General features: G+C 38.7%; 1 protein-coding gene across 1 annotated transcript in view; it reads left to right on the forward strand.

Annotated features, from left to right (window-relative positions):
* Positions 1-6,924: 6,924 nt before the first annotated feature.
* malrd1 (MAM and LDL receptor class A domain containing 1) overlaps positions 6,925-26,930 on the forward strand; it is a 56,507-nt gene continuing 36,501 nt past the window's right edge. Inside the window, exons 1-16 of the mRNA XM_035657521.1 lie at positions 6,925-7,224; positions 8,823-8,954; positions 9,044-9,132; positions 9,226-9,384; positions 12,414-12,510; positions 15,394-15,525; positions 16,642-16,794; positions 18,231-18,336; positions 18,790-19,157; positions 19,967-20,412; positions 22,082-22,169; positions 22,266-22,445; positions 22,571-22,727; positions 25,023-25,179; positions 25,270-25,380; positions 26,649-26,862. Coding sequence (XP_035513414.1) covers positions 7,047-7,224; positions 8,823-8,954; positions 9,044-9,132; positions 9,226-9,384; positions 12,414-12,510; positions 15,394-15,525; positions 16,642-16,794; positions 18,231-18,336; positions 18,790-19,157; positions 19,967-20,412; positions 22,082-22,169; positions 22,266-22,445; positions 22,571-22,727; positions 25,023-25,179; positions 25,270-25,380; positions 26,649-26,862 — 2,767 coding nt within the window. The 5' untranslated portion in view covers positions 6,925-7,046. The remainder of the gene's footprint in view (positions 7,225-8,822; positions 8,955-9,043; positions 9,133-9,225; positions 9,385-12,413; positions 12,511-15,393; positions 15,526-16,641; positions 16,795-18,230; positions 18,337-18,789; positions 19,158-19,966; positions 20,413-22,081; positions 22,170-22,265; positions 22,446-22,570; positions 22,728-25,022; positions 25,180-25,269; positions 25,381-26,648; positions 26,863-26,930) is intronic.

The following is a 26,930-nucleotide window of genomic DNA, read 5'->3' on the forward strand; positions in this document are numbered from 1 at the left end:
TAGTCAAACATTTTGATTATGTCTATGTAACATTTCTATTCTGCTGCTTAGCTTGTAACATCTCTATGCTTTGCCCTCTCTTTGATTCAGTAGCACACAGTACACTATGCAGGTTACAGATTAGGTTATGTGAAGAACTTAACAAATATATTTTATCTGAATACAACTTTCCAAACTTGCACACTAAGTAGTAGCCTTTAAGAAATACATGTTTAATATAACAATCAGCCATCCTCTGCAAAATCTCTCCAAACCACATTCACTTCCCTTTGCAAATAGCAGGATACTTTACACACATATATTAGCCACTGTCTGGCAACACTTTTGACTGGATGTGGTTGAAATGGCAACATGTGTTAGCTGATCTGCTCTGGCAGAGGACTTTGCACTTTGTATGATACAAGAAACTGGGCAAAAAATATGGCATAGTTTGGACACTTCAAAATAATAAGGTGATTCATATGTGTCTCAGGATTATCTCTGACTTTGGAGTAAAAGGGAAAATAAATTATCATGGAATAGCCTTCTGTATAGTTTTGTTGTTTTCTGTTGAATGAGCACACAAAACTTAATTTTCTCAACCATATGTTTTCACTGTCCCTGTGTTTCAACTTTGTAAGCCATGCCCTTGAAATGAGCCACTAAGAAAAGTGATATATTGACTTTGACAAGGTAAAAGCACATTGAGAGCATTCAGGAGAGGAAGCTCTGTCTATGCCAGAATCTGTCAGAAAATCCTTGACCCTGTCCCCGCGACGTGCACACACAACAGGGAATGTCCTACCAAAAGCACTGCACCTTTTAAACTCTTTACCCAACCTCAGACTTTTCCTGGCTGAGTAGAGTGCATCACCCAAATCATCCAAACCAGTGGAGCAAAGACATCTCTAATAGTGCTGAGACATTTAGACATATTTTGTCTGAACTGTGTTCTGGGTGAGGAGACCTGAAGTCTATTTCCAGTGGTAAAAACAGAAGACGTTTAATACACAGTTGGCGCAATAAAAAGGCTGTAATGGTAATCGTATACTACAATTCTTGCATATCTGCATTGCATCAGTAAACCAACTTGCTCCGCTAACTGAGCTCTGCATGCACACTGACACAACAACTGGATACTTTCCACTAGTACACAGCGAGCCCCCATTAAGTAGGAAAGAAACACAAAACAGGTTTATTATTTTATTTTTTTTGCCAGTGCAGTAGTACGTAAGTCCAGTCTCAGCACTCAAGACCTTTTATCTATTGTCTCTGGCTTCTCTTGTAGTTGGTCTTCAGCATAATATATACTTTTTTCTAACCTAACTTCCTCCTTCAAAACCACTGATGAGGGGTGCTTGCTTAGTACTTGCTCCATCTCTATACATTGGCCACCTGGTAAAGTAAGTCATGGTTACCAGAGAACCAATCAATGTCACTATGTTAGGTCTTATGCCTTGGTTGCCAAAACTCCTCTCATTGGCAGTGGCAAAAGCATTCTTCTTTCTGTCTTAGTCTTGACTCAGTCTCTCTCACTTGAACTCAGTCTCAACTAGTCCCGATCTTTGACTCGACACAGTTGGTCTTGACTATGACATTTCTCTTTGCAACAAGAAAGTAATACAATTAAGAACTCCAACACATTACTGTGTAGGACATTACTCCTAACACTGCAGAATAAAGGCATGTGTGATATTGTCTACGTGTTTTAAGTGAAGAAGAGACTTAATGTTTGTAATATATCTTAGCTGAACTGAAATAGCTTGAAATTTAAGCTGAATTTTATTCCATTTTATCATTATCTTCATTATGACTAGTTTTGGATAAAACAGTATATAGGCCAAGAGGGAAAAAAACTGCCATAATTAAGTTGCAGAAAAGTTTGAGACATCTTTTCTTTTATGGTACCAAGGCTACTCTAAATCACTACAATTAAAGCAAGATACTGTATGTGTATCATCACATGGTCTCACAATAAATTATGTTGTCAAGGAGGAGCATGAACTCGGAGAACGGGAATGGACCAAGAATTGACCCTTGGGGCACACCACACATTTATCACGAAAACGTGATAATTTATGGAGACATTTGTAGTCACCCTGGAGCTTTAGGTGAAGACAGAACATGAGATATTTTTGAGATATAAAATATTATCTAAATATGTTATCTCTATGCTAGAGAGCATGAAAAGCTTTTTTTATAATTATAGGCCTGAGAAAGCAAGAGGTCCTATGTGAGGTCCTCTTGTGATTGAAAAGAACATGAGTTCAACACAGCCGCATTGAACCTTCATCAATCACCTGTCAACCTGAACCACAGACACCTTTTTATATATATATATAAAAGCCTTGACATTTTACTTACGGCTGCGTTTATAATTTCATATCTGTATGGCCGATCATGTATAGAAGCGGTCCTATATGTAGCAGTTGTCATTAAAGGAAATGACTTACGTTGAGCAGGATACAGGCAGCTGCATGTTGACACACAAATGTGTATAACCACTCTGACTTACTTCATGTAAATGGCTCAATTACAGCAAATGCTTATTATTCACACACACACACACAAGGCTGTCGTGGTCAAGGATTTTTTTCTTTATAATTTATACGTTGCAGCACTTGAATACCTTTGTCTTTGTCATATTCCTTTTTATTTCTCAGCTATAGAATCATACCACTTTCTTTTCAAGATAAAGTGGACATCACTGAGATTCAAGTATCAGTTTCAGGATCAATTTGAATTGACACTATAAAACCTGTCCTCTCCTCCTGTCTAATGAAAGTCTCTCTCAGTCATTAATCAGGCTGTAATTATTGAGGTGAGGGCTAATGACCAGAGAAGGACAGGTCCTTTGCTTTCAAAGACTTTATCATAATCTGATGCAGTATTTAGTCTGATCTGAAGCAAGTCATCTACAATAAGTCAATTGGTAATAAGGTAAGTTACTGTAAGTACAGATTTATTGCTTTATTGCAGTGGTTCAACATGGCGGACTCTGTGGTTGGCGTGTGTAGATAAAAACACCTCATCCTAAGGCAACAAAAACACAAGTCTTATTTTCAGGTGATTATACACTAAAGAAACATACCTATGAATATAATATTCCATTTCTGACAATAGATCGTCCTAAATGTTACACACTGCACCTTTAAGTATATTTTGCATTTTCAACTCTTGCATTACAGTATTGCCACATTTACTTAAGGATTTGTTCTAAATCATCTGGTAGCCTGGAGGGGCTTCAGATAAATAGCATAAGTGCTTCTTAAACACTGACAGGTGGCAGCATTGCAGCAAGACATGGATTTTCCTACTCTTACTGTGTTGATTGGAGGTGCGGAGTGAAGCATCGTCTACAGGTACACTGTTAAGATTAAACCCCAGCTGTTGTGACGACTTCACTCGGCAGTGAATCACTGGATTCAGGTTGGACGAAAATTAGCAGGTGCTGCACATTTCCACAGCCTGAGTAATAATGTGAAAGCAGATTGGCTGCATTCAAAATGCTATGCAAATGTTCTCCGCTGTCAATATGTTCTAATTAACAAACTGCTGAAAGGCGCGAGGGTAGGAGAAAAGTGATTATGAAGACGAATGATGAGGCAACACAACTTAACTTGGTTTCTTTTTCTCGTCTGGAACCACATTTCCAATAAAAATGCAGCCACACAGAATCTTCAACAGCCTTTCTACTGCTACTGAATCGAAATATGTCTGGGAACATTAAGTGTGCTTCATTCAGATTTCATTGATTGTTTTCACTGTTTTTGTTTCTTTGCTACAGCAGGGCATAACCTGATGTATTTCACTGTATTAAAGCATCCTGGCTTTCTAACTTGTGAGATAATCAGATTTCTAACAAAAAATTTCAATTAGCAATCAGTCTAGATAGAAAGGGGAACAGGATGTAATCACATCCTTGTTTTAATATGTACAAGACTATGTGTGTGAAACAGATTAGTTTAAATCTTTGACAAATGGTTGCAGTGGTCGCACACCAGCCCCTGGGACGTAAATGATGAATTTGTCTTATTTAAGTGCTGCTTTGCTTTGACCTCTGTTTCGCTCATGAAGGTGAATTAAATCACAAGAGTTCTTATGAATTCATAAGCTGTGGGACAGAAGAGGGAGGAAATACATGAACAGGAGTGCCCTTTTAGCCATGCTAGCAGCCTGGCTCTGTGGATGGCAATGCCGGACTGTTGTTTCATCCTCCACTTTGGTCCAATCTCCAAAATCTCAACAACTATTGGATGGATTTTTATGAAATCTTGTACAGACATTAATGTTTCCCAGAGGATGAATCTTACTGGTTTTGGTTTTCTTCGAACATCACCAGAAGCTTGACAAGGAGTCTTGATAACTACTAGATGAATTTCCATGAAATTTGGTGCAGATATTATTGTCCCTCTCAGGATTAACTTCAATAACTTTGATAATCTCTGACTTTTCATCCAGCATCATTATCAGATAAGAATTTTGATTTTGAAGTCCCGATGTCACTTTGTGGCTACTTAGCTCAACTAGCTTATGTAACTTAGTGCAATCTCTCATTGAGAACAAGAAATAAAGAAGAAACTGTTGTTCCAGAGGTTCGTGATGAATCAGAATTCACTACATCACTTGCTATTAGAAGTTGAAAAATGCGTGATTTTAATTAATGTTGCATTAGCATGTCAAAAACTACAACTCCCATGAAAATATACCAGCACTGAATCTTGAGGATATTGCGTCATTCTAACCAATTGGTTTCATCCACATCCATGAAATTCACCAATGCTCTCTTCTAAAGTAATTATTTCGACTTTTAAGCTTTATCTGTTCTTTGAGTTCAGTGCTAATAAGCGGATGTTAGCATGCTAACACAATAAACGAAGATGGTGAACATTGTGAACATTACCAGCTCACCATCAGCATGCATGTAGACTAGCATGGCTATAGACCCTTTAGTCTCTTTTTAGGACCACATTTTCCTAAACAGGATATTCAGAATATGCTTTATGTGAGTATGAATATTATGTGTCTGAATGAAAATAATTATCTTTAATGGACTCCCAAGATTTGTTTACTGAACATTGAAGTCAGATTTGTGTTGCCCTGTTAGCTCGACTCTTGCCGGCAGATGTTAATGACTCCCCCTTGTTCGAGATCAGCTAATTATGGTTATGAGTCACCATCATTGACCACGTTCCTATTCTGTACTCTTGCACCTTCCTGTCATATGTTAAAATTGGGACAAGATGATTAGTATGTTATCATCCCGACCTCAAATTTCCTCCCATCCCGTGTATTTTTGCATCCTAACACTATTATTCAAAATCTGACTGATTGAGGTTTGGCATTTGGAAACAACAACTCAACAGGACACATTTAAACCTGTGGCCTTCTGCACTATATGTGGTATTGTCTCCACACGCTACCAGCTGCACTCTGTATACTCTCACTACCACTGCCAGTAGAGGTCGATACAGACGTGATCTTTTCCTTGTTCCATTGGTCCCTCGTCCCCCATGGAGCTGTCGAGCTCGCCTTTTCTCTCAAGGTTAATTTCATTTGAACTACACTCGCTCTTGTACTGGCTCTTTGCTTGTCTGTTTTAAGGTCCTGTCTTTATTGATTGCTGTGAAATGAAATTATGCCTCACTGTAAAGTGGAGCTGAGCCCTGTTGGACACAGTTAATGATCCTCTTATAGCAGTTCATATTCCCAACCTCAGCTCTTCTCTCCCTTGTTATGTGTTCAATCTACCAACTTGTAATTAGTTCGATCTAATGTGTTTTATCTTGTTGAAAACAGCAGACTGTTTCCACCTGCACAGACGGACATCATTTTGCAATTAAATTATGAGTTTGAAGTTGTTCAAAAGCCCTTTGTGCTCAAGGATAAGAATGTAAATAGGTGCATAATACACATTATATACAGACACAAACACAGACACCTAACCAATTATTGATTTTTAGCCATGCATGGCTCTTGGGTTGGCAATGTCATTCAGTCCATTAACTGAAATATCTTAACAACTATTGGATGGATTGCCATAGAATTTGGCACAGATGTCCATGGTTGCAAGGAAATTTGGTAGACACATTCATTTTTCTCTCTGGGTGAATTGTAATGTAATCAAGGTTTGTACTTTGCGTTAATTGTAGCTCGTTTAGCATACTAAAATACGGTTCAGATAGCGAACATGGTAAATATTATACCAGCTAAACAGCTGTGTGTTAGCATTATCATTATTAGTATGCTGGTATTATCTGAAAGCACTGCTGTACTAAATACAGCCTCACAGAGCTGCTAGCAGGCAGTAGACTTGTTTCCCTCTGATTTATAACGGTGTGAGGATGCTTCATTCACTGTTCACTACTATAAACTGCTCTAGTATACTTAGATTTTAGCTTAATTTAAATTGATACAATCCCAAATCCTAGTTTTAAGGAAATCGCTTGAGATTTGGGAGAATTATGCTTATTCTCTTCTTGCCAAGAGTTAGATGGGAAGAATTTCACTTTAGTTTTTGTACAACTTAAACTAAGAAGATATAACGTGTTAATTAGTGAACTTTAGAGTTGCTGTTGGGTGTATTTTGTTATTTTTGGACTAAACCAGACTGTCCCTATGCTAAACTAAGATAATCTAACTGGCTGTTTGTGGTGGCTTCACAGTTAGGAGAGTTGTATCTTTCCAGCTGAGTCTCAGCAAGAAAGCAAATAAGCATATTTAAATTTAATCTTAACTGCAGCATAAACACATTTCTAGACATTATGTCCTCACTTTTGAGGAACGTATTCCTTTCTTCCTTCTCAAAATGACATAGGTCCATGTTAAATACAGGAACACACGGGCCAGAAAAGTGACTTCATTGAGCAAGAGCCATAAAAGCCATTTATTACCCTTTACAACATGCTAACAGCTTAACACAGGATCAATCCAAGATCCAAGTAAACTACGCCGTCAAGAAAATCTCTACCTCGACAGAAGTTCTTCCTTATGTCCTAACAACAAAATGCTTTACTTGGTGGTGAAGAGAAGGCGATCAAGTTAAAGGACAAACAATAACCAGGCTGATGATGTTGCTGCTGGACTCGGTGTGGCTGCTGTTGGCCTTCTCTCTGGTGTTTCCCCCTGTGTCTGTCGGAGCCTGTTCAACTCAGGAGTTTAGCTGCTCTCAGGAGTTATGTGTGCCTGAGGACTGCGTGTGTGACTTCACCGACAACTGTGGAGATGGCAGCGACGAGGAAGACTGTGAGTAAAGCAGTATATTAATTAGAATTATATTAAGAGAATGTGAAACAGAGTAGGTTAGAGAAAGGTACAGATATTTCACAATGCTGCTCACTGTTTGTGTGAATAAGCAAGTGAAAGCAACATTATCAGAGCATTGTCACTGACATGGAGAGTGAACTACCTCTCTATATAGGAGGTGTGCAGGGTTTCTGTGTTATATGTGATGTACTATTATGGCAGCTCACTGAAGACCATTGAGCCAATTTCCAGCTGAAATGAGAAATTTGTCTTTCACCCAAAAAATAACAGATTTAAAACAACCATACAGAGCTTGTAACCACACAGGATAATACATGCCTAGCATAAAGGACATTATTATTCTTCTAATCTGTTTGTTATTAACAGCTTTTCTTCCTTGAGGTCATTTAGTTTTCATTTCCCTCTTACAATAGTGGAAGCACTGTTGCTTGGCCTAATTACTACAGTATTTTAAGTTCCTGTTTAGTCATTCAAAGTACATGATACATTATTTAAATACGGCTTGCTTTCATGTAAATAATCTGAATAAATTAGTTAAATGTTCATTAATGATAAATGAATGATGTTTAATTGACTTACACTTCAGATTCAGGTCACAAATTATGTACTAAAAGTATCAAATACACAATAATACAGTTATAGTTTACTAAAAGATGTCCTTTTTTTACCTTGGGAGGTAGCAGGTTTTACATTTCTTTACAGATAAAAACATGCCATATTGTGTCTCTCTAGTGAGCCCTACAGCAACACAAACTTAAAACTGTGACTTTTTTTCATATTGCTTTTGAAGTGTACACATGAAATATGGGCAGACTACGTGTATTTGTACCTTGTTTGTTTCTGTTTTCTTTGTTTTGTGAGGCTATAATTAATAGTTTGGTAGTTCAAGGATTCAAGAAATCAAAGGTTTTATTGTCACATAAACAAAGTTTATATATAGTATAGTAAAATGCAGGGTTGCTACTCCTAAGGCTATAAATTATAAGTAAATAACTAAATACAGACAAACTGTACAATAAAATGTTGTACACACAGTGCAAATAAGCAGATGTGGTTCAGAGAGGACAACGTGCTACACAGGACAAAACATATACTTTTTTATTATCCCAAAAAGCAATTAAATAAAATCAATTATGAAAAATGTATAGATCTGAATGGATGTTTAACAGTGGCTTGGACACTCAACAAAAACAGCCAAATGTGCACAATATTCACATAGTACACTTATTTATAATGGCAGCCAAAAAGGGCAAGTAAATTAAAACACAAGAGGCTCCTGTGAAGATATTCAACTCTTCATCACTACGGATCCTGTGTGGCATACCTAAATATCAGTATTATCATTAATGCTTTATAGATTCCCTTGTTGCTCATTTGGTCCCAAAGCCAAATAAGAGTCCCTGCTTAAAATGAGAAACCACTCAGTTTCTGAGCTCCGCTGAGCTGATGAATCTTTATAGTGTGTAGAACCCAAAGCTTAATCCCAATACACAGATTAGTGGTGAAATATATATTCAGGCTGAAACACAAAAGAGCACATAAAAGTGTGTTTTTTGTTGTTGTCATTGTTGTTGAAGGCTCCAGATATAAGAGGTGTGACTTTGAGGAGGGATTCTGTGACCTGATCCAGAGCTCAGAGTCGCTCTCTAATTGGACCAGAACGACTGAGATCCCGGGACTTAAACATGATCACGCCAACAACACATCAGGTTTGACATTTGCGACATAGTGTAAATCCATTTGAGTTTTATTCATAGTTTTCTATGCATGAATCCCGACCCTTTTCTCTCTCCTTTAGCACATTTCCTGTCGCTTTTACCAGTCAGAGGAAACATAACCACAGCAGAACTGACCAGTCCTGTCTTCCTGCCCAGTCAGACGTGCCAGGTAACAAAATCCTCCATTTGGCATGCAGAGAAAAAACATCAACAACAACATGACAACAGATGGTGATATCTTTCTTGGATTTTCATCCAACAGATGAGCTTCTACCATTATGTCGGGGCAAAGCATGGTGGTCTTCAGGTCTGGGTTCAGTCTCATACTCAGAGTGCAGAGGTGTGGGGAAACTCCACACAACCACAGATGGAAATGTGGCTGCGGACGGTGATTAAGTTTTCCAGCAATGACAGTTTTCAGGTCTGTAACATAAAAAAAATTACCGTAATGAGATTTAATTGCTGTTTGATATTGTAAAATATATAATACATATATCATGGTGTATTATGGTTTAGTGTAATGTTGCATCTTATCTCAAGTCTGGTTAGCCAATTAATTACACTCTGAGGTCTGTTACATCTATTTCACATAACCCACTACTATGTCACCTTGACTTTAGTCACTTCAGACTTTTCCAGTCAGTTTTGTTGAAAGTCAAGTGTGTAACATTTATTTAACATTTAAAAGGATCTATTGGCAAAATTATAATATGCGTATTTTTTCATTAGCTGGATGCAACTAAATCCTACACACTGGAGCTTTAATGTCCAATATATATATAACCATAAACCCAAAGGACGCTTCATTTCTTTACTCTCATATTTCTGATCTAATACTCCAGAAGGATGATATTCTGTTTTGGAAGCTTTTGTGTTAGCTTGAAATAAGATGTTTTAAAAACAAAACCTTACCATATCAAGGGTACACACCCTGAATAGTGCCCCCATACACCTGTGACCTGGAAGAAAGTGCTGATAGTGTAATATACTGTATTACAGTACACAGATTTCTTGTATAATAATTATACAAGTAGTATAAAGAGTACATACTGTAACCAGCTAGTGTATATAGGTTTTTCTTCACTTGACACTATTATCACTATACTTTAATAAAATAAAAAAGTCTTAAAGCAGCTCATGTATCTTGTTAACCATATCTTCAGCAACAGGCAGCAGTTTTGGTAAAAAAAAAAAAACCTCTATAAACCAAACTGCACATAGACAGTTAGCAGTTACCTACTGTCGACTAAAGCAGAGCTAAAAGGAGAGTGAATATTGAACTTAAATCCATTAGGGGATCAGAAACACGACTCTACATGGATGAATTGTTGCTCCATATTTGCTGATAATACCAAATAATAACCATATTTTTATCAAGATGTATACTTAATAAAATATATATATTTATACTATACCACTCTTACACTATTGCCCCATGTTTCACCTTATTAAATCATACTACATTAACATTTATTGATATTTATATTGCATGTTAAGATATACAATATAAGTTTCCTCGAAAAGGATAAAGTCATCACAGCAGAAATGAGCTGCACAACAGGAGCCATTTATGTGCAGTGAGGGGGTACGGCCCCAACTGGACCCTTCAGAGGCCATCTGGAGTCCGATGAAGCCTGCTGTTCGTGTCCTTCCTATATCCTGTGCTATATCCTATATACAATGTCAGCGTGTCACCCTTTCCTCTTCTCTGCCATCACCATCTGTCACTGACTGCAGCCAGCTAGGTTTCATAACATGGCTGAACCAGCGTCGGGGGTAAAGAGAGGTCAACTCTCTGCCAACAATCACTTTCCCCTCCATTAATCTACTTCCTGTTTTAAGGCAGTTGAGTTAATTGGGTTTTTATTTACCACAGTGATTCCGGGTGATTTCAATTTTAATCCGTTTGCTTAATGATCTGCACTTTTTCACCTCTCTCCCTCCAGGGTTTTTACTAATTGTGTTGTAGAAAACTCTTTTCTTTGAACAGCTTTATCAACATTTGGGCACATAAAATACAATATGCATATGCAAACATTGGACCTTAAGTTTTAAACAAAAACTGAAAATCTTATCAATGAGATGACAAAGGAGTACTTCGTAGAGCTGGCTCTACTGACAATGAGGGACTGTGTATACAAATACCCAGGATTTTCTGAGAGAGAGGGTACTTTGTCTGGATCAGATAAACACTGTTTAGGCTTTGAAATCCTAAATAAACAGTTACATACCCTCATCCCATAGATTGTATTACTTTTATGGCCTCAAAGTCCAGTTTTGGGGGGAAAAAGAAAAATCAGCTGACATGCGTGAGCAATGAAAATTGTGTATTGAGTGCATTTTCCCATCACACACAATGACACAATCCACCATTTGTTTAGATCAGTCATAAATGATGGGCTATAAAACTCCACTGGAGTAGATAAAGCTGTTCTATGGACTTTGATCAGTGCAGTTTTGATATTATTAGCACTGTGACAATCAGAGGAAATGGGATGTTTTTAGCTAGGTAGCATCGTGTCTCTGGGGAATGCAATGTGTGTCTGTAACTGAACTAAATAAACAACTATTCGATAGATTGACACAACATGTTGCACTAGACACTGATGGTTCCCAGATGACAATGCCAACTGACTTTGGTACTCTGAGGGGGATTTGGTACACACATTCACATCTTCTTCAGGGTAAACTGCAATAACTTTAGTGATCAGAATTTTATTTGGTACAATGACCAAATATCTGCAAAACTATCTCTTTTAAATCACTTATTAAAAATCTTTTTCATATTGACGTACAGTTTGAAGTGCAGATTGCGTAGACACAGTTTGAGACTAAGGGCTATCCAACTGTTCTGGTTGCAATGAAAAAGTAATTTTTTAACTCAGATTCTATGCATATGATGGTGTGTTCTTTATGCAATCTTAAATTTCCTAAAATTAGATTTCAATATGTTAGTATATATTGAATCGTAACCCCTGTACACTCTAAAAAGAGAATACACAATTAGCATAGACTTTTTAAAGTAATTCCAACTCAGTGATTATAAAGTTCATCTTATGAGACTTTTATAGTTAACTAGACTAACTCAATTAGTTAAGTAACCAACATGATATGCTCTGTCCTCTTCAAGCTTAATTAAGCTTTTTTTGAGTATTATTAATTAAGTCGCAATAAATTACAATTTTTATTTTAACTTAATTGTAAAACCAGTGTATTGTGATCAGATTCTTGCCAATACAAAGATTTATGGCTGACAGACTTTTGATCCAGTATATCTAAAACACTTGGTCAGACCCTATAACACAGTATGTCATTGCATTTACCCTTTTGGCCATTATAAGCATTTAAACATGCTGGTGTTTGTATTTAGCTCAAACACACACTGCAGAGCCAAAATACACAAAAACAACATATTGTGTCCAAATAAAAGGTTTTCTGTGTGTCTACCAGGTGCTGATTCGAGGGCAACTTTCAGCTGACAGCGAAGCCTCCGAGGTCCTGGCCATCGATGACCTATCCTTCAGCCCCGGCTGCGTGACTGTGCCTGGTACTGCTACCATTAATAACATCTCACTACACAGACGGGAATAAGTTCAGACCTTGACATTTTGAAATATCGCCACACATAAACAGATGGCTGCAAACTTGTTTTGAATACTGATAACTGGGGAAGACATTAAAGCACCCAGGATGAGTTTCATAACAGAATAACTGAATCATTAAAATTGTGCTTACGACACATTTTCCTGCAGTGAATATGGAGCACAGTCAGTGCCACAATCTATGGGTTTATTTATGTCTGCTACAGTGTGCTGCCTGCACCTTAGTGATGAATGTGATACAGCTAAACATCTTGGCTGGGAGCGTTTGATAAAGCACCGTCCACTTGGCGTTTTAGACAGAATTTTTACACGTTGGTGATATACAGGTATTTCAGCTGCAAGCACAAACTACAGCATCTTTACAACTGCTATTATTCATCCAATATAGGATGATGTTCTGCTCTCTGCCTTTAAAACAAGAGTTGAACCTTCTTTATTGATTCTCTTGTTTGGGCTACAACCTGTGGCCTTCAGCTTTTTAAGGTCTCTTTCTCCCAACGGAGCATCAAGGCCAGAGTGCAGACAGAGTTGCTCTATAGACAGAATTCATGTCACAGGTTTGAGTTCAATGTCAGTGGTCTGCCTTAGCACTGAAGTTTTTTAATGATGTTTGGACCTAAATGTTTTAGCCAGTCAGAAACAATTCCTCGTTCCTCGTTCATTCATTAATGACCATGGAAGGTCTGCAAGCAAGTTGTCTAACCTAGATAATTTATTTAGTTTTCTACTTTGACTCCTGTTGGTTCATGCTAGATATCTTGTCTGTCAATCAGTCTGACGGTACTTGTGGAAAACCAGTGTTTCTTTACCCACTGAGGTTTCATTGAACCATATAGATTATTTCTGTTTGTACAATGACCAGAGATGTAAGTCAAGAGACTATAATTAATATTTCTATATTAACAATAGATCAAATTACTCTTTCAGGGCAACCATGTGGCTCTTTAGCCCATCTCGAGTGGCTCCCTATGACTTTGACAAACAATTATATAAAATTGTCACTTATCATTGCTGTAGGCCTAGAGTGATTATTACATTCTCCAAATGTAAAAATGTGTAGCCATTACACACCTAATTAAAAACATTACAACAACTGAAACATATGACACATGTTACGTCCTGGCCTGATGCCTTTCCTGTTTGTTTTGTTGACCCTCAATAGCGGTGGCTACTAGTCTTGAGTCTCCCTAGTTAGGCTAGCTATGGATTCCAAAATCTCAAAAAAGAAAGGTCTCAGAGGGAAATAGAGAATTTAGTAAGTGGCCAAACATATAGACTTTCACCAACAATGATCTGCAGCGAGAAATTATTATTAAAATATTTTTTGTGGCTTAAGAAAGAATAGTTTTGTTGTTTTGGGCCAAAATGTCTCCTTTTGATAGTAAAAGTTGATCAACCCCTTGATTATGTGTACATACATTTTTTGTTCACAGCTTGTTGAGCTGCCCCTAAATTAGCTGAAGAAAATCAATTATTGGAGGTTTAATTTGAGTAAACTGCAAAAGAGCCTATTGGACAGTCACCAGACCTAGTTTAGCATGTCTAAGTGCATGAGACAGGTCAGTATCACCTTGGCACCTTGGTCCCCTAGCTACCATCTGCCTCCTGCTCCCAACAGTGGCTTTATGAAATTTTCCACACCTCAAAGACCAAGGTGGGTATTATCATATAAAACAAATTAAACCTGACTCAGAGTAGTACACAAGGCAGAGCTACAATCTAACCTCAAGCCAACCTGATCTCCAGCCACTGGAGAAATAACCACTGGGTGTCACATTAAATTACCAATAACACTTTACTACACCAGCAAAGGGTTGTTATGCATGACTCATCTGTATAGCCTGACAACCACATGCGAGGGAAGATAAGGATATTGTTTTGATATGTGGCTCACATCTAATATCGCTATAACTACCTGCCATTACAGTCACTTACAGAGGATTCTTTATGTACCATGTCATTCATCCTTATTTGTTGCACTGAATTATGGGTTCACAACAGCAATGAATTCAGATTAAGTGCGCTGTCACAAATAATTGAATTATAATCATTAAATACCGGCTTATGATTAAATGCACGTGGGGGGAAACAAGACAGAAAGATGTTATTGTAAATTTCAGCTGAAGTTTAACGCCTCTTTTACACTCTTTTATCATAAATCACACCCGTTGCATATGTAAGTGCCTCCAAGGGTGTTTTGTGTCTGTACATGTTTTGGGAATGAGTTGGCCATCATATCATTTATTATCCTTTTATATGCCTAGCTGATATTCCCAGTCATTTTGCCGGGTCAGGACCTCTCTGGCCTATACTCTTAAGAATCTGATGCCTATTATTAACAATTTTAGCAGATATTTAATCTTGATGTCTAATCAGACAGATTCATGTCTGTTTATCTCTTTCAAACACTTTCAAAGTTTGCTACTACAACCATTTAATATTTGGACATTTTTTTCACTTTTCCTGGACTCCTCCCTCATAAGCAGCCCGAAGTGGAGTTCATTTAAGAGATGGTGTATTGGATGTACTATTGATCAAAATATCTGAATTTCATTCATTACTACACAGTTGAATCTAATCTTCTACAACACAGCTAATGTACTTCACTGTCCCTGAATACAGCTGAGCTCATCTATATTAATCCGCTATGATCTCCCATAACTGCTCTTAAATGATAAAATCAAATGATACGAGTCAGTGATTACGACTATAACTCTTTGTATTTGGTGCGTCTGAAAATCTGATTTGAGGCCTCTCTCAGCTGAACACTGTAACTCCATCAAAATGTCGATTATACTAATCTTTTAATTTTTTTACTTCTGTGGCAGCGAGCAGTGTGCCCCCTCCTCCTGTTTGCCCTCCCTCGAGGTTTGCCTGCGACACTGGGGAGTGTATCGAGGAGAGCAAAGTGTGTGACTTCACCCCACATTGTCCCCATGGGGAGGACGAAGCCAACTGCCGTAAGAACCTTGTTGCCAAGTAACACTTTCAAATGATCCCCATCCTATTCCTATTGTTGACTGAGAGCAGTTTGGTGATTTATATTTATCTGACAGTGTGACGACAATGGTTGACGACGCATTCAATGACTTCCCCAGTAGTTATTGTTCGGTCTATTTTTATTTGTTATTTTAAAACTTGTTTTGTCAGTGTACGCTGATAAATAGATCCCAGCAAGTGCGTTTATTCAGAATTTGAAAACTTTATTTAAATTTACACATTTTCTTTAAGTGATATCCTCATGGTTACCTTACATACATTCATTGTTATATATATTTGTCTCCGAATACTACAATACCCATGAGCCTTGGCTTATTGTTGCTGTGGAGAAGAAGCCAGTCAGAGAGCCACAGTGAATTCAAAACGCTTTGTCACTGAATTTGTGAAAACCTAGCACCATAGTTGCAGAATTAATGCAAAATAGACCCAGAATCCAAAGTGAATCAATTTAAACTGTTGTTATTTCAATAGTGTAATCTACCATTAGCAATGCATCTAACAAGCTCTGTGATTGGATGTTTCTTGCCAAAATTAAACTCAATCCTGCAGAAGTTTTAATGCACAAAGGCTTGTATATTAGATTTTTTTTAATCAAGGAACCAAATATTTACAGATATTTTATCTCTTGTACTGAGGATTTAAACTGGGAGAGTTAACAGCCTCCACACAATCTTCCTCAGCAGATGGAGTTTACCCAGTTGTCATGAAACTGCAGATGTTCAAATTTCCATTATTCTGAGCAGGGACTCCTATGTCTACGTCTATGTTGGTTTAAAAGTTGAGATAGAAAATCTATTCCTCAATTTAGAGCAGTTGACACAACAATCTCACCACAGGGTCCATATGTAGCTGTTCAGTCGGTATACCCTAAAGAATGTACTTTGTGCTCAGAAAAAGGGAAATTCAACTAGGAAAACTCCATCTGCTGAGGATCTTATAATGTGATCTAAAGCTCCAGCGCAGCTACTAATGGGCCTTGAGGTGAGACTGTTGTGGGAAATGCTGTTTTCAAGGTCAAGAATGGATTTCCAGTCTCCGCTTTGTTAAGAAAATGCCCTATCTCTCTACTCATTCAGCCTCTGAGTGCAACTTTGAGGGCGGTTCTTGTGGCTGGTACGAGCTCACCCTTGGCGATGGCTTCGACTGGGTCAGGGGCTCTTCTGTGGAGGTACCTCCACACTATTATGGCCACCCACCACCTCTGGATCACTCCACAAACAGCACAGAGGGTAAAAAAAACCAACACACCACATATTTCAGTAGCTTCCATCCGCAATAATGCAGTTACCGTCGTCGATCAATGGGGTAAGAATAAAAATATGATGATGATTTCACTGCGTACAGGGTGTTTGGTCAGAAATAACTAGAAAAAGATAGTATTATGTACAGATCAAATCAAGGTTTCACAGTTGGAAAGAAAATCCATTCACTGGGTGATTTTGAGAGATAAGCACTTAATGGAGAAATGCCTTCTCAGCCATCTGAATAATAGAAAAGAAATCGTCATACGCTGTACCCATTCTGCATATTAACACCACATCATTCACTGAAATATACAATATGCTCACACTGAAACCCCATTAGCCTCTCCTAGGTTTATGCACCATGACATTCTGCTGTACATTACGCCTCATTACATCTTTATACTCCACATTTTCTCTACGTCTACCCTCTAGAAAATATTTATCTCTTATGTATTTATGTATTTAACCAGGAATCTTGTTGTACATTTACTTGATAACGTCATGCAGTGTTTTTTTGCAGGACCATCTGTTGTTTTGTTATGTACATTGTTTGAACATGCTGGGAAAAGATGCTCGGTTAGGTTTCAGATTGGGAAACTGTGCAGGCAGCGAACTGAAGTCTCTGTCATGTGCAGCTTCTTCATATTGTGGCACATATCCTGGTGGGAGCATCTGTTTGAAGATTGTACAAAAGTGATTGTGACCACTCAAAGATCTTGTCTCAAACAGTGTGTAGGCATGTGGCGGTGTTCAAACAGTGCTTGTTTGGCCTAACTTCACTGTGCATTGTACTATGTATAACTGTGCATGTGACAAATAAACGTCTCTTATCTCTTAATAGGAGCAAAGAAACCACTCCTGCTCCGTCACACCACCACCTCATACTGTAAAGCATCAGGCTGAATTAATCCATGGCTGCACTGTTCATACCCTGCCTGCCAAACATTAAACCCTTTGTTTATAAGAAGGTTGCATCTTGCTGGCAGGAGCTGAACCCAGCATGGTTTGATGAGTTGCGTGCACATCGCTGCTGCACCGAGCAGCTGTTTGCAGCAAACCAACCTTTGCCACTGTCCTCTGACCTGTCTCATCAACAAGACACTGTTGGCATGGCAACGGCAGCCAACAGGATATGTTTTGTTTACCTCATGATTCTTAATATACTCACTAGGTATTGTCATGCAAAAAATCCCAGAGGGAGAGGTTTTGAAATTGACCCATCTGGCACCAACAACAACACGAGAAGGCGTTTAGTCGAATAGTAAATGAGCCTCTCGACTGTCTGCATCCGTAACAGCTTTATCTCTTTTAAATGTGATTCACTGTTTGGCGGAACAAGTTGTTTGCACCAATGTGGGTGTGTTTAATAAAGTAGACGCTGAATATGTTTTGAATAGTAATTGTTGTCTTACTCACTGCAGGCCACTTTATGTTTATACTGAAGAACAGTAGCAGTCTTTTCCCGAGGGCTGTTCTCAGAGGACCCTGGTTCAGACAATCGGCCTCCGGGTGCACAATGACCTTTTGGTGAGAGACACACTGTTACTTACTTCTTTACCCTCTATAAAGTTGTTCAACATGACTCGTTATCATAACCCGCATCTGTAGATACACCTTCAATTTCAGACTCTTTCCATTTGCTGTCTCTTCCTCTGTATTTTTCTTGATCTTTCTCCCTTTCCTCCAACCATCATTTCACCTGTCTCAGCTCTGCTGTCTTAGCATCTCTCTTATTTCCCAGTCAAACACAGAGAGAAAATACGCATCTGAATCTGTCTTACAGCCCCTAAAAGTTCACATCAAATGACATGACTTTTTTCCACAAGTTGATTGTAGGTGTACTCCTGGCAGAGTAACAGCCCTCATATAATATGTCTAGTAAGCTATGCGATCTGTGATTTCTAGTATCTGTTGTGAGGAAATAATTAAGTATTATACCAAAAAATGCACACGTTAGACTCTCTCCCTCCTTTCCTTCAGGCATTATAACTCAGGCATATCTGTGGGAGCTGCAGACATGTACCTTCGAATCAAAGGAGTCCAAAACAACACTGTCATATGGAGGACATTGTACGACCAGGGCACCCGCTGGAACCAGGTCACCGTACAGCTGGGACGCATCACCCAGCCCTTCCAGATTGCTCTGGCTAAGATCAGCCTCGGTGTGTTTGATGGCGTCTCCGCCTTGGATGATGTCACCTTCAAGAACTGCTCGATGCCCCCGGCAGTGGTGGAGTGTCCCGCGCACACACATTTCCACTGTGCGAGTACCAAAGCGTGTGTGGAGCACCTGCAGCTCTGTGACCTTGTGGATGACTGTGGGGATGGATCCGACGAGGAGGGATGTTGTGAGTGTCTTTTTTGGTTGTAAATATTCGCTGGTGGAAGAAATACTCTTTTACTTAAATAGGAGCTCTGACAGGTTTACAGGTTTTGTATACAACTGCATTTTGAAAAAACTGTTATATAAAGCATTTTGTGGCTCCAGAAATTTGATTAAATTACCTCAAGTGATGTCCCTTGAGTCCGTGTCAGTGTTAGGGTTAGGGTTAGACTACAAGTTGAAAAATGCCAACAAATCTTGGGGTGTGGATTTAGAAAGTGAGCTTGCCAAACCTCTATAGCCTGCATCTCTGCTTGAGACTAGTGACCCGAGGCGACATAGTTCAGCACACCCAAAACTTATACCAAACTGTTGGTAACCCAGGTGTATTATGGGTAATGTGCACAATTGTCCATCGTGAATCTGACAATTTCAAATCAGCACAGTGCTATTTTTAGCAAAAGTAGCTATACTGCAAAATGGAAAAGTAAAAGTTCTCATAATGCAGAAAAAAATCCCCTGTGGTTGATTATTATTTGTGAATTATTATAACTGATGAATTCATGTGTAAGTATCATTTTACGGTTTTAAGTGGTGTCAGTAGAGTAGTTAAAGCAATAAAAGTGCATCATATTTTTTGATCTCATATGCTTGGTGTGTAAAACTACTGTAGTGGAAGTAAAAGTACAATATTTCCCTCTTAACTGTAGCAGAGTAGAAATGTTTCTATTCCTGCTTGTGAAGCTTATGTTGCTGCAATCAAGTGCAGCTGTCTGTGAGGCTTTATATTGTTTTCTTGCTCCATTGAAATCCATTTCCTGTCACGGCTCACAGCTCCAGAGTTCCAGTGTAACTTTGAGCGTGGGCTGTGCAGCTGGAAGCAAGAACAGAGTGGAGGAGATGTGTTTGACTGGACCCGCATCCAAGGCCCGACTCCGACCTTTAACACAGGGCCCTGGAAGGACCACACACTGGGCACCAGCTACGGGCACTACCTCTACATCGAGTCCTCCTTTCCTCAGGAGTTCAAGGACACAGCTGTGTTGCTGAGCAGAGTCTTCCAACCCACCCACCAGCGTGGCAAAGACCCGTCCAGGTCCCACCACCACTGTGTGTTCCGCTTCCATTACCACATGTTCGGCTCGCACGTCTTCTGCCTGGCAGTGTACATCAGGACTACCTCTACAGGCCGTGGGCACATGCTATGGGTACGATATGGAGACCAAGGAAACCTCTGGCACAGGAAGACTCTCTACCTCAACAGCGCTCGGCCTTTCCAGGTAACTATCTGCTCTACTAACTGATCTGAAAGGTGGAAGGTGTGCTTCTGCCTTAAAGAATAAGACTCTTTCTGTCATCTGACGTGCTTTCTCACTTTGCAATGAGCAGAAAGACAGAATATGTTTGCAGATATATTCATTGACCATGAAGACGAGTTGATCATTTAAGTTCAAACCATGATGGAGGACGTATTCAGGTGAAATACTAAAGTCTAAAAATACTACTATTGTAAGTACAAATCCTGCATTCACCAGAATACTCCAGTTTAACTTCACAGAATTGCCACGTTTAGCGAACTGTATATGTTTTTGAATTGTTTAGATTTTATTATATACTGTTGGGTCATTTAATTTGTTACAAAACATTATATTTTAAGTCTTAATCTGCAAAGCAACTATTTGCCCAAATAAATGTAGTTGATTGAAAGTAAAACATTTCCCTATGAAATGTAAATGAGCAATGTACCTACAAAATATGTGTGTACAGTGAATGAGAAAATGTATTTACTTTCAACACTGGTTAAGTGGTATTATAATACCACTTGTAGTCACGTCACATCCCACTCTAAATCATTTGCATTCGGCCCCCTTGTGTAATCAAAGACAGACATAAGCTACAGGTAAACACAGCTCCCCAGCAGGCAACAATGAAACTCTAGTGAAGCAAAGAGTCTGTATTTAGTGTGCAGTACAGTGTTACATGATGAAGATCTATTTAATAGCTTCGCTGCTTGACATCGATACCTCAAGATGGATGTTCTGCTGTCATTACTCATGAGTGAGTACAACTTGACAGGCAGTTAAAGACTTTCCTCCATTACGGCATTGAAAACAAGGAGCTCTGTTTGCCAAGTTAATTGACTGCTGAAAGGGTAAAAGTGAACAAAAAAGAGACACTGATGCATTAAATTCGGACTCACCCTAGGCATGTTGTGTGTACACGGTACAGTATATATACACACACAGTATACGTATTAAAGTAATAAAGAACATAAAAAATGCATGGAGAAAGCTACAATGAGCTTAGCACCATAAAAGATCATTAAATTGTTTCCAAGATGAGCTGTTTGCCAAGCAATTGGAAATGCCTGATTATTAGAAAAATATTTCAAAACGTGTGTTTGCTAAACTGCTTGAATCATGTTGATGTGACATCTAAAAAAATCCTACAAACTCACATGGTGCCTCTTCCTCAGATAGTGCTTCAAATAAACATTTAAACAGGCTTTTCTTGCTTATTAGATATGCCTATTTTGTCTTGGGCTGATTACTACAGTAACAACATTATCAGGAGAAAACATTTATTAATTCTGAGATTTGAATTGCATTGCTTGAAAGCTAATATCTGTCTCTCTTTGTTCAATATTTCCAAACTATGTTCCACTCTGCAATAACACAAAGTCAACAGACCTGGTGGCTGCCGCTGACACAAACTTATCTGACGCAATCATTGAGCTGATGATTTGGTGCATTTGAAAGCTGGGAGAAAAATTTAAAATTCAGTGTATGTAGCAAAGATTACTGGCAGGGAAACAGAAAATCCACTTTAACACTTAGTTAAGTATTAGAAAAGAAAGCAATAGCACAGGTATCCTAGAATTGGGATTATTTTGTTGATTTGGTTTTGTATGTAACTAATTTTTTTGGGTTTATTTTCCCCTTTTGCCAGATTTTAATTGAAGGTACAGTTGGAGATGATTTTAACGGAGACATTGCGATTGATGACCTTTCCTTCCTGAACTGCAACCCATATGAGGGTAAATGATCATGCCATGACAGAAAATATTAACTTTTTAATGCAGTGTCCCTAATGTCCCTTGTTGATTTGTGTTTTCTACCCTCTCTTGTTCCAGGAGAGCTCCCCACAGCGAATAACACAACCCCTGTGGTGACCCCTCCAGCTCCCACAGTTCAGCCCCACAGTTGCCCTGATGGAGAGTTTGTTTGTGGGGCACATGGGGAGTGTGTTGCCAACAGCAAAGTGTGTGACTTCAGACAGGACTGTTCTGATGGCTCAGATGAACTGCACTGTGGTAAAACATGTTTCTTCTCTCAGAGTTTCTACATAGGAAGCTTTGATTGTGATTTTCTTCACAGTGTCTTTCTCTTTCCCTTGGTTTCTTGCCTTCTCTACTCATTTACCTTTCTCTTTCTCCAGTGAAGGAACGGTGCCATTTTGAAGGCAGTGATACTTGTGGTTGGAAGAGCGTCGACTCCTCTTTGGTCCCAATCCACACATTTCGTTGGATCGCCGACCAAGGGGAGAGTATTCATAACGGAGAGCAGTATCACCGTCCTATAAACGACCACACCCTGTGAGTACCACCAAAAAAACCAACATATATGTTACTGTAATCAGGGTTGGGAGGGTTACTTTAATGTAATCCAATACAATTGTATGTAGTCAGTAACCTAATGCAAGTATGACAATATATAAAACAACAGAACACTGTATCTTTAGAAAAAGAAAATGGAAATCAAAATAAGAGAACAATATGTCCTCTGCACAGTGAATTTTAAAATTCTAATCCTGCTAATAATCCCCATTTTTATTAAATGTAACTGTACTCTGATTACGTCTATGTTTTTGTAACTGTAATGGATTACAGTTTCCTTTTTTGTATCCTGATCATGTAACTCAGTTACATGTAATCCGTTGCTCCCCAAGCCTGACTGTAATATCTTGCTGAAACAATATATTTGGATTTTTCACTGTTGGTTGATTAAAACAAGCAATATGAAGATGTCATCTAATGCTCTTAGACATAATCAGATTTTTGTTAGTATTTTGTGACATTTCATAGACAGAAAATAAATAAAGAATTAATAAGAAAATCAATGAAACTAAACTAAACTCAAATTGGATAACTTAAGAAATATCCTTATTATCCTTCTGTCCTTAAATTGATCACAAATGTAGAAGAGCTAAATAACAACTAATAACTCAAGAAGAAGAAAAGCTCTGGTACATAGTAGGGATGGAATTTAAAGAAAAGCTAGAAAGTAGAAATTATTATCATATTAACTATTAGATGATTGGTACTTTTTGCTCTTTCTTATGCATTATGATTTAAAAGTAATGACATTCAGAGAAAGAAAATATACTGCGAGCAGGGTGAGTATGCTTCACCTAAAGCCGATAGACAGTGACCTGATTGTCCTTATCTGTGTTTTATCGAATGGACAGTGAGAGCAGAAAATGGCAGTGCACTTTGACCACTACATTTCCGTAATTTCTTCCCTCTGCCAGAATTGCAGACGCTATCTTCTTTCATCACCTCTCAGTCTGCCTGAAACTCTCCTTCCTCACTCCTGCAGCAGCCGTGACTGGCTCTCAATCGATAAGGCATGGGTGAAATGGAAAGGGGCAGCTGTGTCTTATTTAACCCAAGTGGAGCCACACCTCTTATGGGAATTTAATAAAGTGAAGCCAAATGGGTCGGAGCAGATAAAGGCACGGTGCTGAGAGTGAGAGGATACAGATGAAGTCTGTGAATGCAGTTATAGCACTACTCTTAATATTAGTGGACAGTTTTGTGATTGGTAGTTTCAGCTCTAGTATAAAAGTGTCAGAACTATGAAAAGAAGACCTAAGTTCTCTTTAAGGACCCCCACCCTCAAAAATATGTTTCGCTTGTTGTTGTTGGAGAGCGGGTGGTCCACTAATCAGAAGGATGGTGGTTCGATCCCCGGCTCCTCCTCCCAATGCATGTCGAAATGTCCATGAGCAAAATACTCCCAGTGCTGTGCATCAGTGTATGAATAGTTTGTGATGAGCCTTTGCCATCGCTGTATGAATGTGTGAATGTAGAATGTAGTGTGAAATTGCTTTGAGTGGTTGGAAGACTAGAAACGTGCTAGATAAGTACAGTGCATTTACCATTTATTACTTGGGTGTCTGTATGTATCTGTTATTCTGCTGAAAGTAAAATGTTTCTCTGTGCTCAAGGAAATTCTGATTTTAAGGAGCCTTTTAAGCATGTCTGTGCTGGTCCAGTATGCAACTTATACTAGTGTGATGTAGAAACTGTGTGCCATCACTGCACATACACTGAGACTGGACTATATAGAAAGTTTACAGTACAAGTAGGAGACATCATGTGTCCCGCAGGAAAACTTTAGAAACTAACAAAATGTGCATATTCATATATTTTTTAGTGTTTTTAATGCAGTAGAAGCATTAAATGCAGAGAGTTAATGCATTTTTAAGGATTGTAATGAAATTAAACTAAATTTACAGGAACACACTGCAAGTAGAATAGAAGAGGGAACCAAAAAAGTGACACTGAAGATGAGAATAGGGTTTGTTCAACATTATAAAACTCATAAAAAATGATAAAGAATTTGCATTTCAGAAAGAAGTGGGTGGCCAACTTCAAAAAAATACATCAGAAGAGAAAAAAGTGGGACACTATAAAAGCAATCACTGTCCAGAGGCTTTTCTCTGAGCAGTAAGGTTTCAAAGGAGGTCACTTATATCCAAGAAAATCTATAAAATGCCTCAATAATAATGCAAACTCTCAGTTGATGCAGAACAATTCACAGTTGGACTCACACGGTGGGGACATAATTATGATCTCCTTCTGTACTTTCTGTCTTTCCACTGATAGAGGCAGTCCTGAGGGTTGGTATATGTGTGCAGACAGTTCAAATGGCGGCTATGGACAAACCACTGACCTCAAGACACCTGTCATCTCCTCCACTGGGCCACAGTGCACCCTGGACTTCTGGTACTACATGAGCGGCTTCACAGTGGGATCACTGCAAGTAAGGAGGTTAAATAAACTTCACTTAGCAGGGAGAATAATACTCTGTGTACAACGTTTCACTCACCTGTTGTACTCACAACACGTGCAGGTGCTGTTGAAGTATGGAAACGTCTCTCATGAGGTTTGGTCTCAGACTGGTAACCAAGGCAACAAATGGAGACGAGGAGAAGTGTTTTTGGGGTTATCAAACAACTTCCAGGTCTGTAAATTGTTTTGTCACTTTCAAATGTGTTATATATCCAGATTCAATGCAATGAAATGGCTCACATCATGTTCCTTTGTAATAAGTGGTACTGAATCAGATGTTTTGTTCTTGCTTTAGGTGAAGTTTTTTTACTTTTCTTCAATTATGAGCTAAAATACATCTCATTCTCCTATTTCTATTTTTTATATCTATAAATGTTAAAATAAATCAGGATGAATTTATCAAGAAGCAAAATTAATAAAATATATGGTAGTATGGTGTTATCATGGCAGGTGCCATGATAACAAGATAATAAGTGTTCTGTCCTGTATGTTTGTTTTTAAGCTGCTTGCTCCATTGCTAATAAATCCATTATCACCTGAAATATGATTATTTCATCATATAAGATAGACAACTTATTTAATGATTCAGGATGAATTTATTAAGAAGCATAACACATGTTTATAGAAGTTACTTGCTTTATTATCAGAGAACCAACTGCTGCTTTTATTGGCAGAATTATCACCAGAAATATCTGAGTATAACTCAAAGGATGTAACTGCTGCTTGAACAACAATTATTCATCACTTACTTTTCTTAACTGAGCAAATGTGTGTAAAACTCTTTACAATGTTAGAGATGAAATACAGTTTAGTGTGAAGATTCAGATTATTGACATTCAGTTTGAGGTGAAGGGCAGCCTCTTAGATGACTGTCCACATCAATGTAATTGGCCTAATTTCAGTTGCGGCAGGCTAAATTGGACACGCAGACTTGATCAATGATGAATTGATTGACTCTAATTTAGTCTAATGAGCCTTAACTTGTGAGTGTGACAGTAATCAGAGTTGCAATCCCTTCATAGTGTATGGCTGCGGAGGTTATTCCAGGTCAGTATGACCACACACGCACACAGACAGAGGAACTGTGTCAGTCCTGGTGGCATGATTGCACAAAAGCTGTTTGACCAAATACCACGGCCTTTGCCTATTTTCATTAACCTTTGTCAGACCAGACAGATTCAGATCTGCACTGATGGTACAATCAGCAGCTGAAGGGCCCCTTTTCCAGAGTCCAAGTGTGCCCTTTTCCCCTCGTCTCTGAGCTCTTCATCAACTGACTGCCCCAAGACGCAGAATTACATCACTCACTAGACCAGCAGCTATCGCCTCTTTGGTTTTAATGCCTTGTTTGATGATATTAAGCATCAAACCCTGGTGTGATTAATTAATTGACAGACAGGGCCAAGAGTTGATCATCTTAAGTTCGTTGTCCTTTCTCAGGTGGTGTTCAGGGCGAAGCGAGGGATCAGCTACATGGGTGATGTGGTGATAGATGATGTCAGCTTCCTGCACTGCTCCCCTCCTCTTCCGTCAGACCAGTCGTGTACACCTGAGCAGTACGCCTGCGCTAATGGCCACTGCATCCCACAGGACAACCTGTGTGACTTCATCAACCACTGCGGGGACAACTCTGATGAGGACCACTACATCTGCAGTGAGGCCTCCTCTAATGTCTGACCGATGACACCCTGCAAAAGATTCATTTCCAGATAATTGGACAGC

The sequence above is a fragment of the Morone saxatilis genome, unplaced genomic scaffold (genome assembly GCF_004916995.1).
Source record: "Morone saxatilis isolate NCDOM2014 unplaced genomic scaffold, NCSU_SB_2.0 Contig0, whole genome shotgun sequence".
NCBI classification, from domain to species: Eukaryota; Metazoa; Chordata; class Actinopteri; family Moronidae; genus Morone; species Morone saxatilis.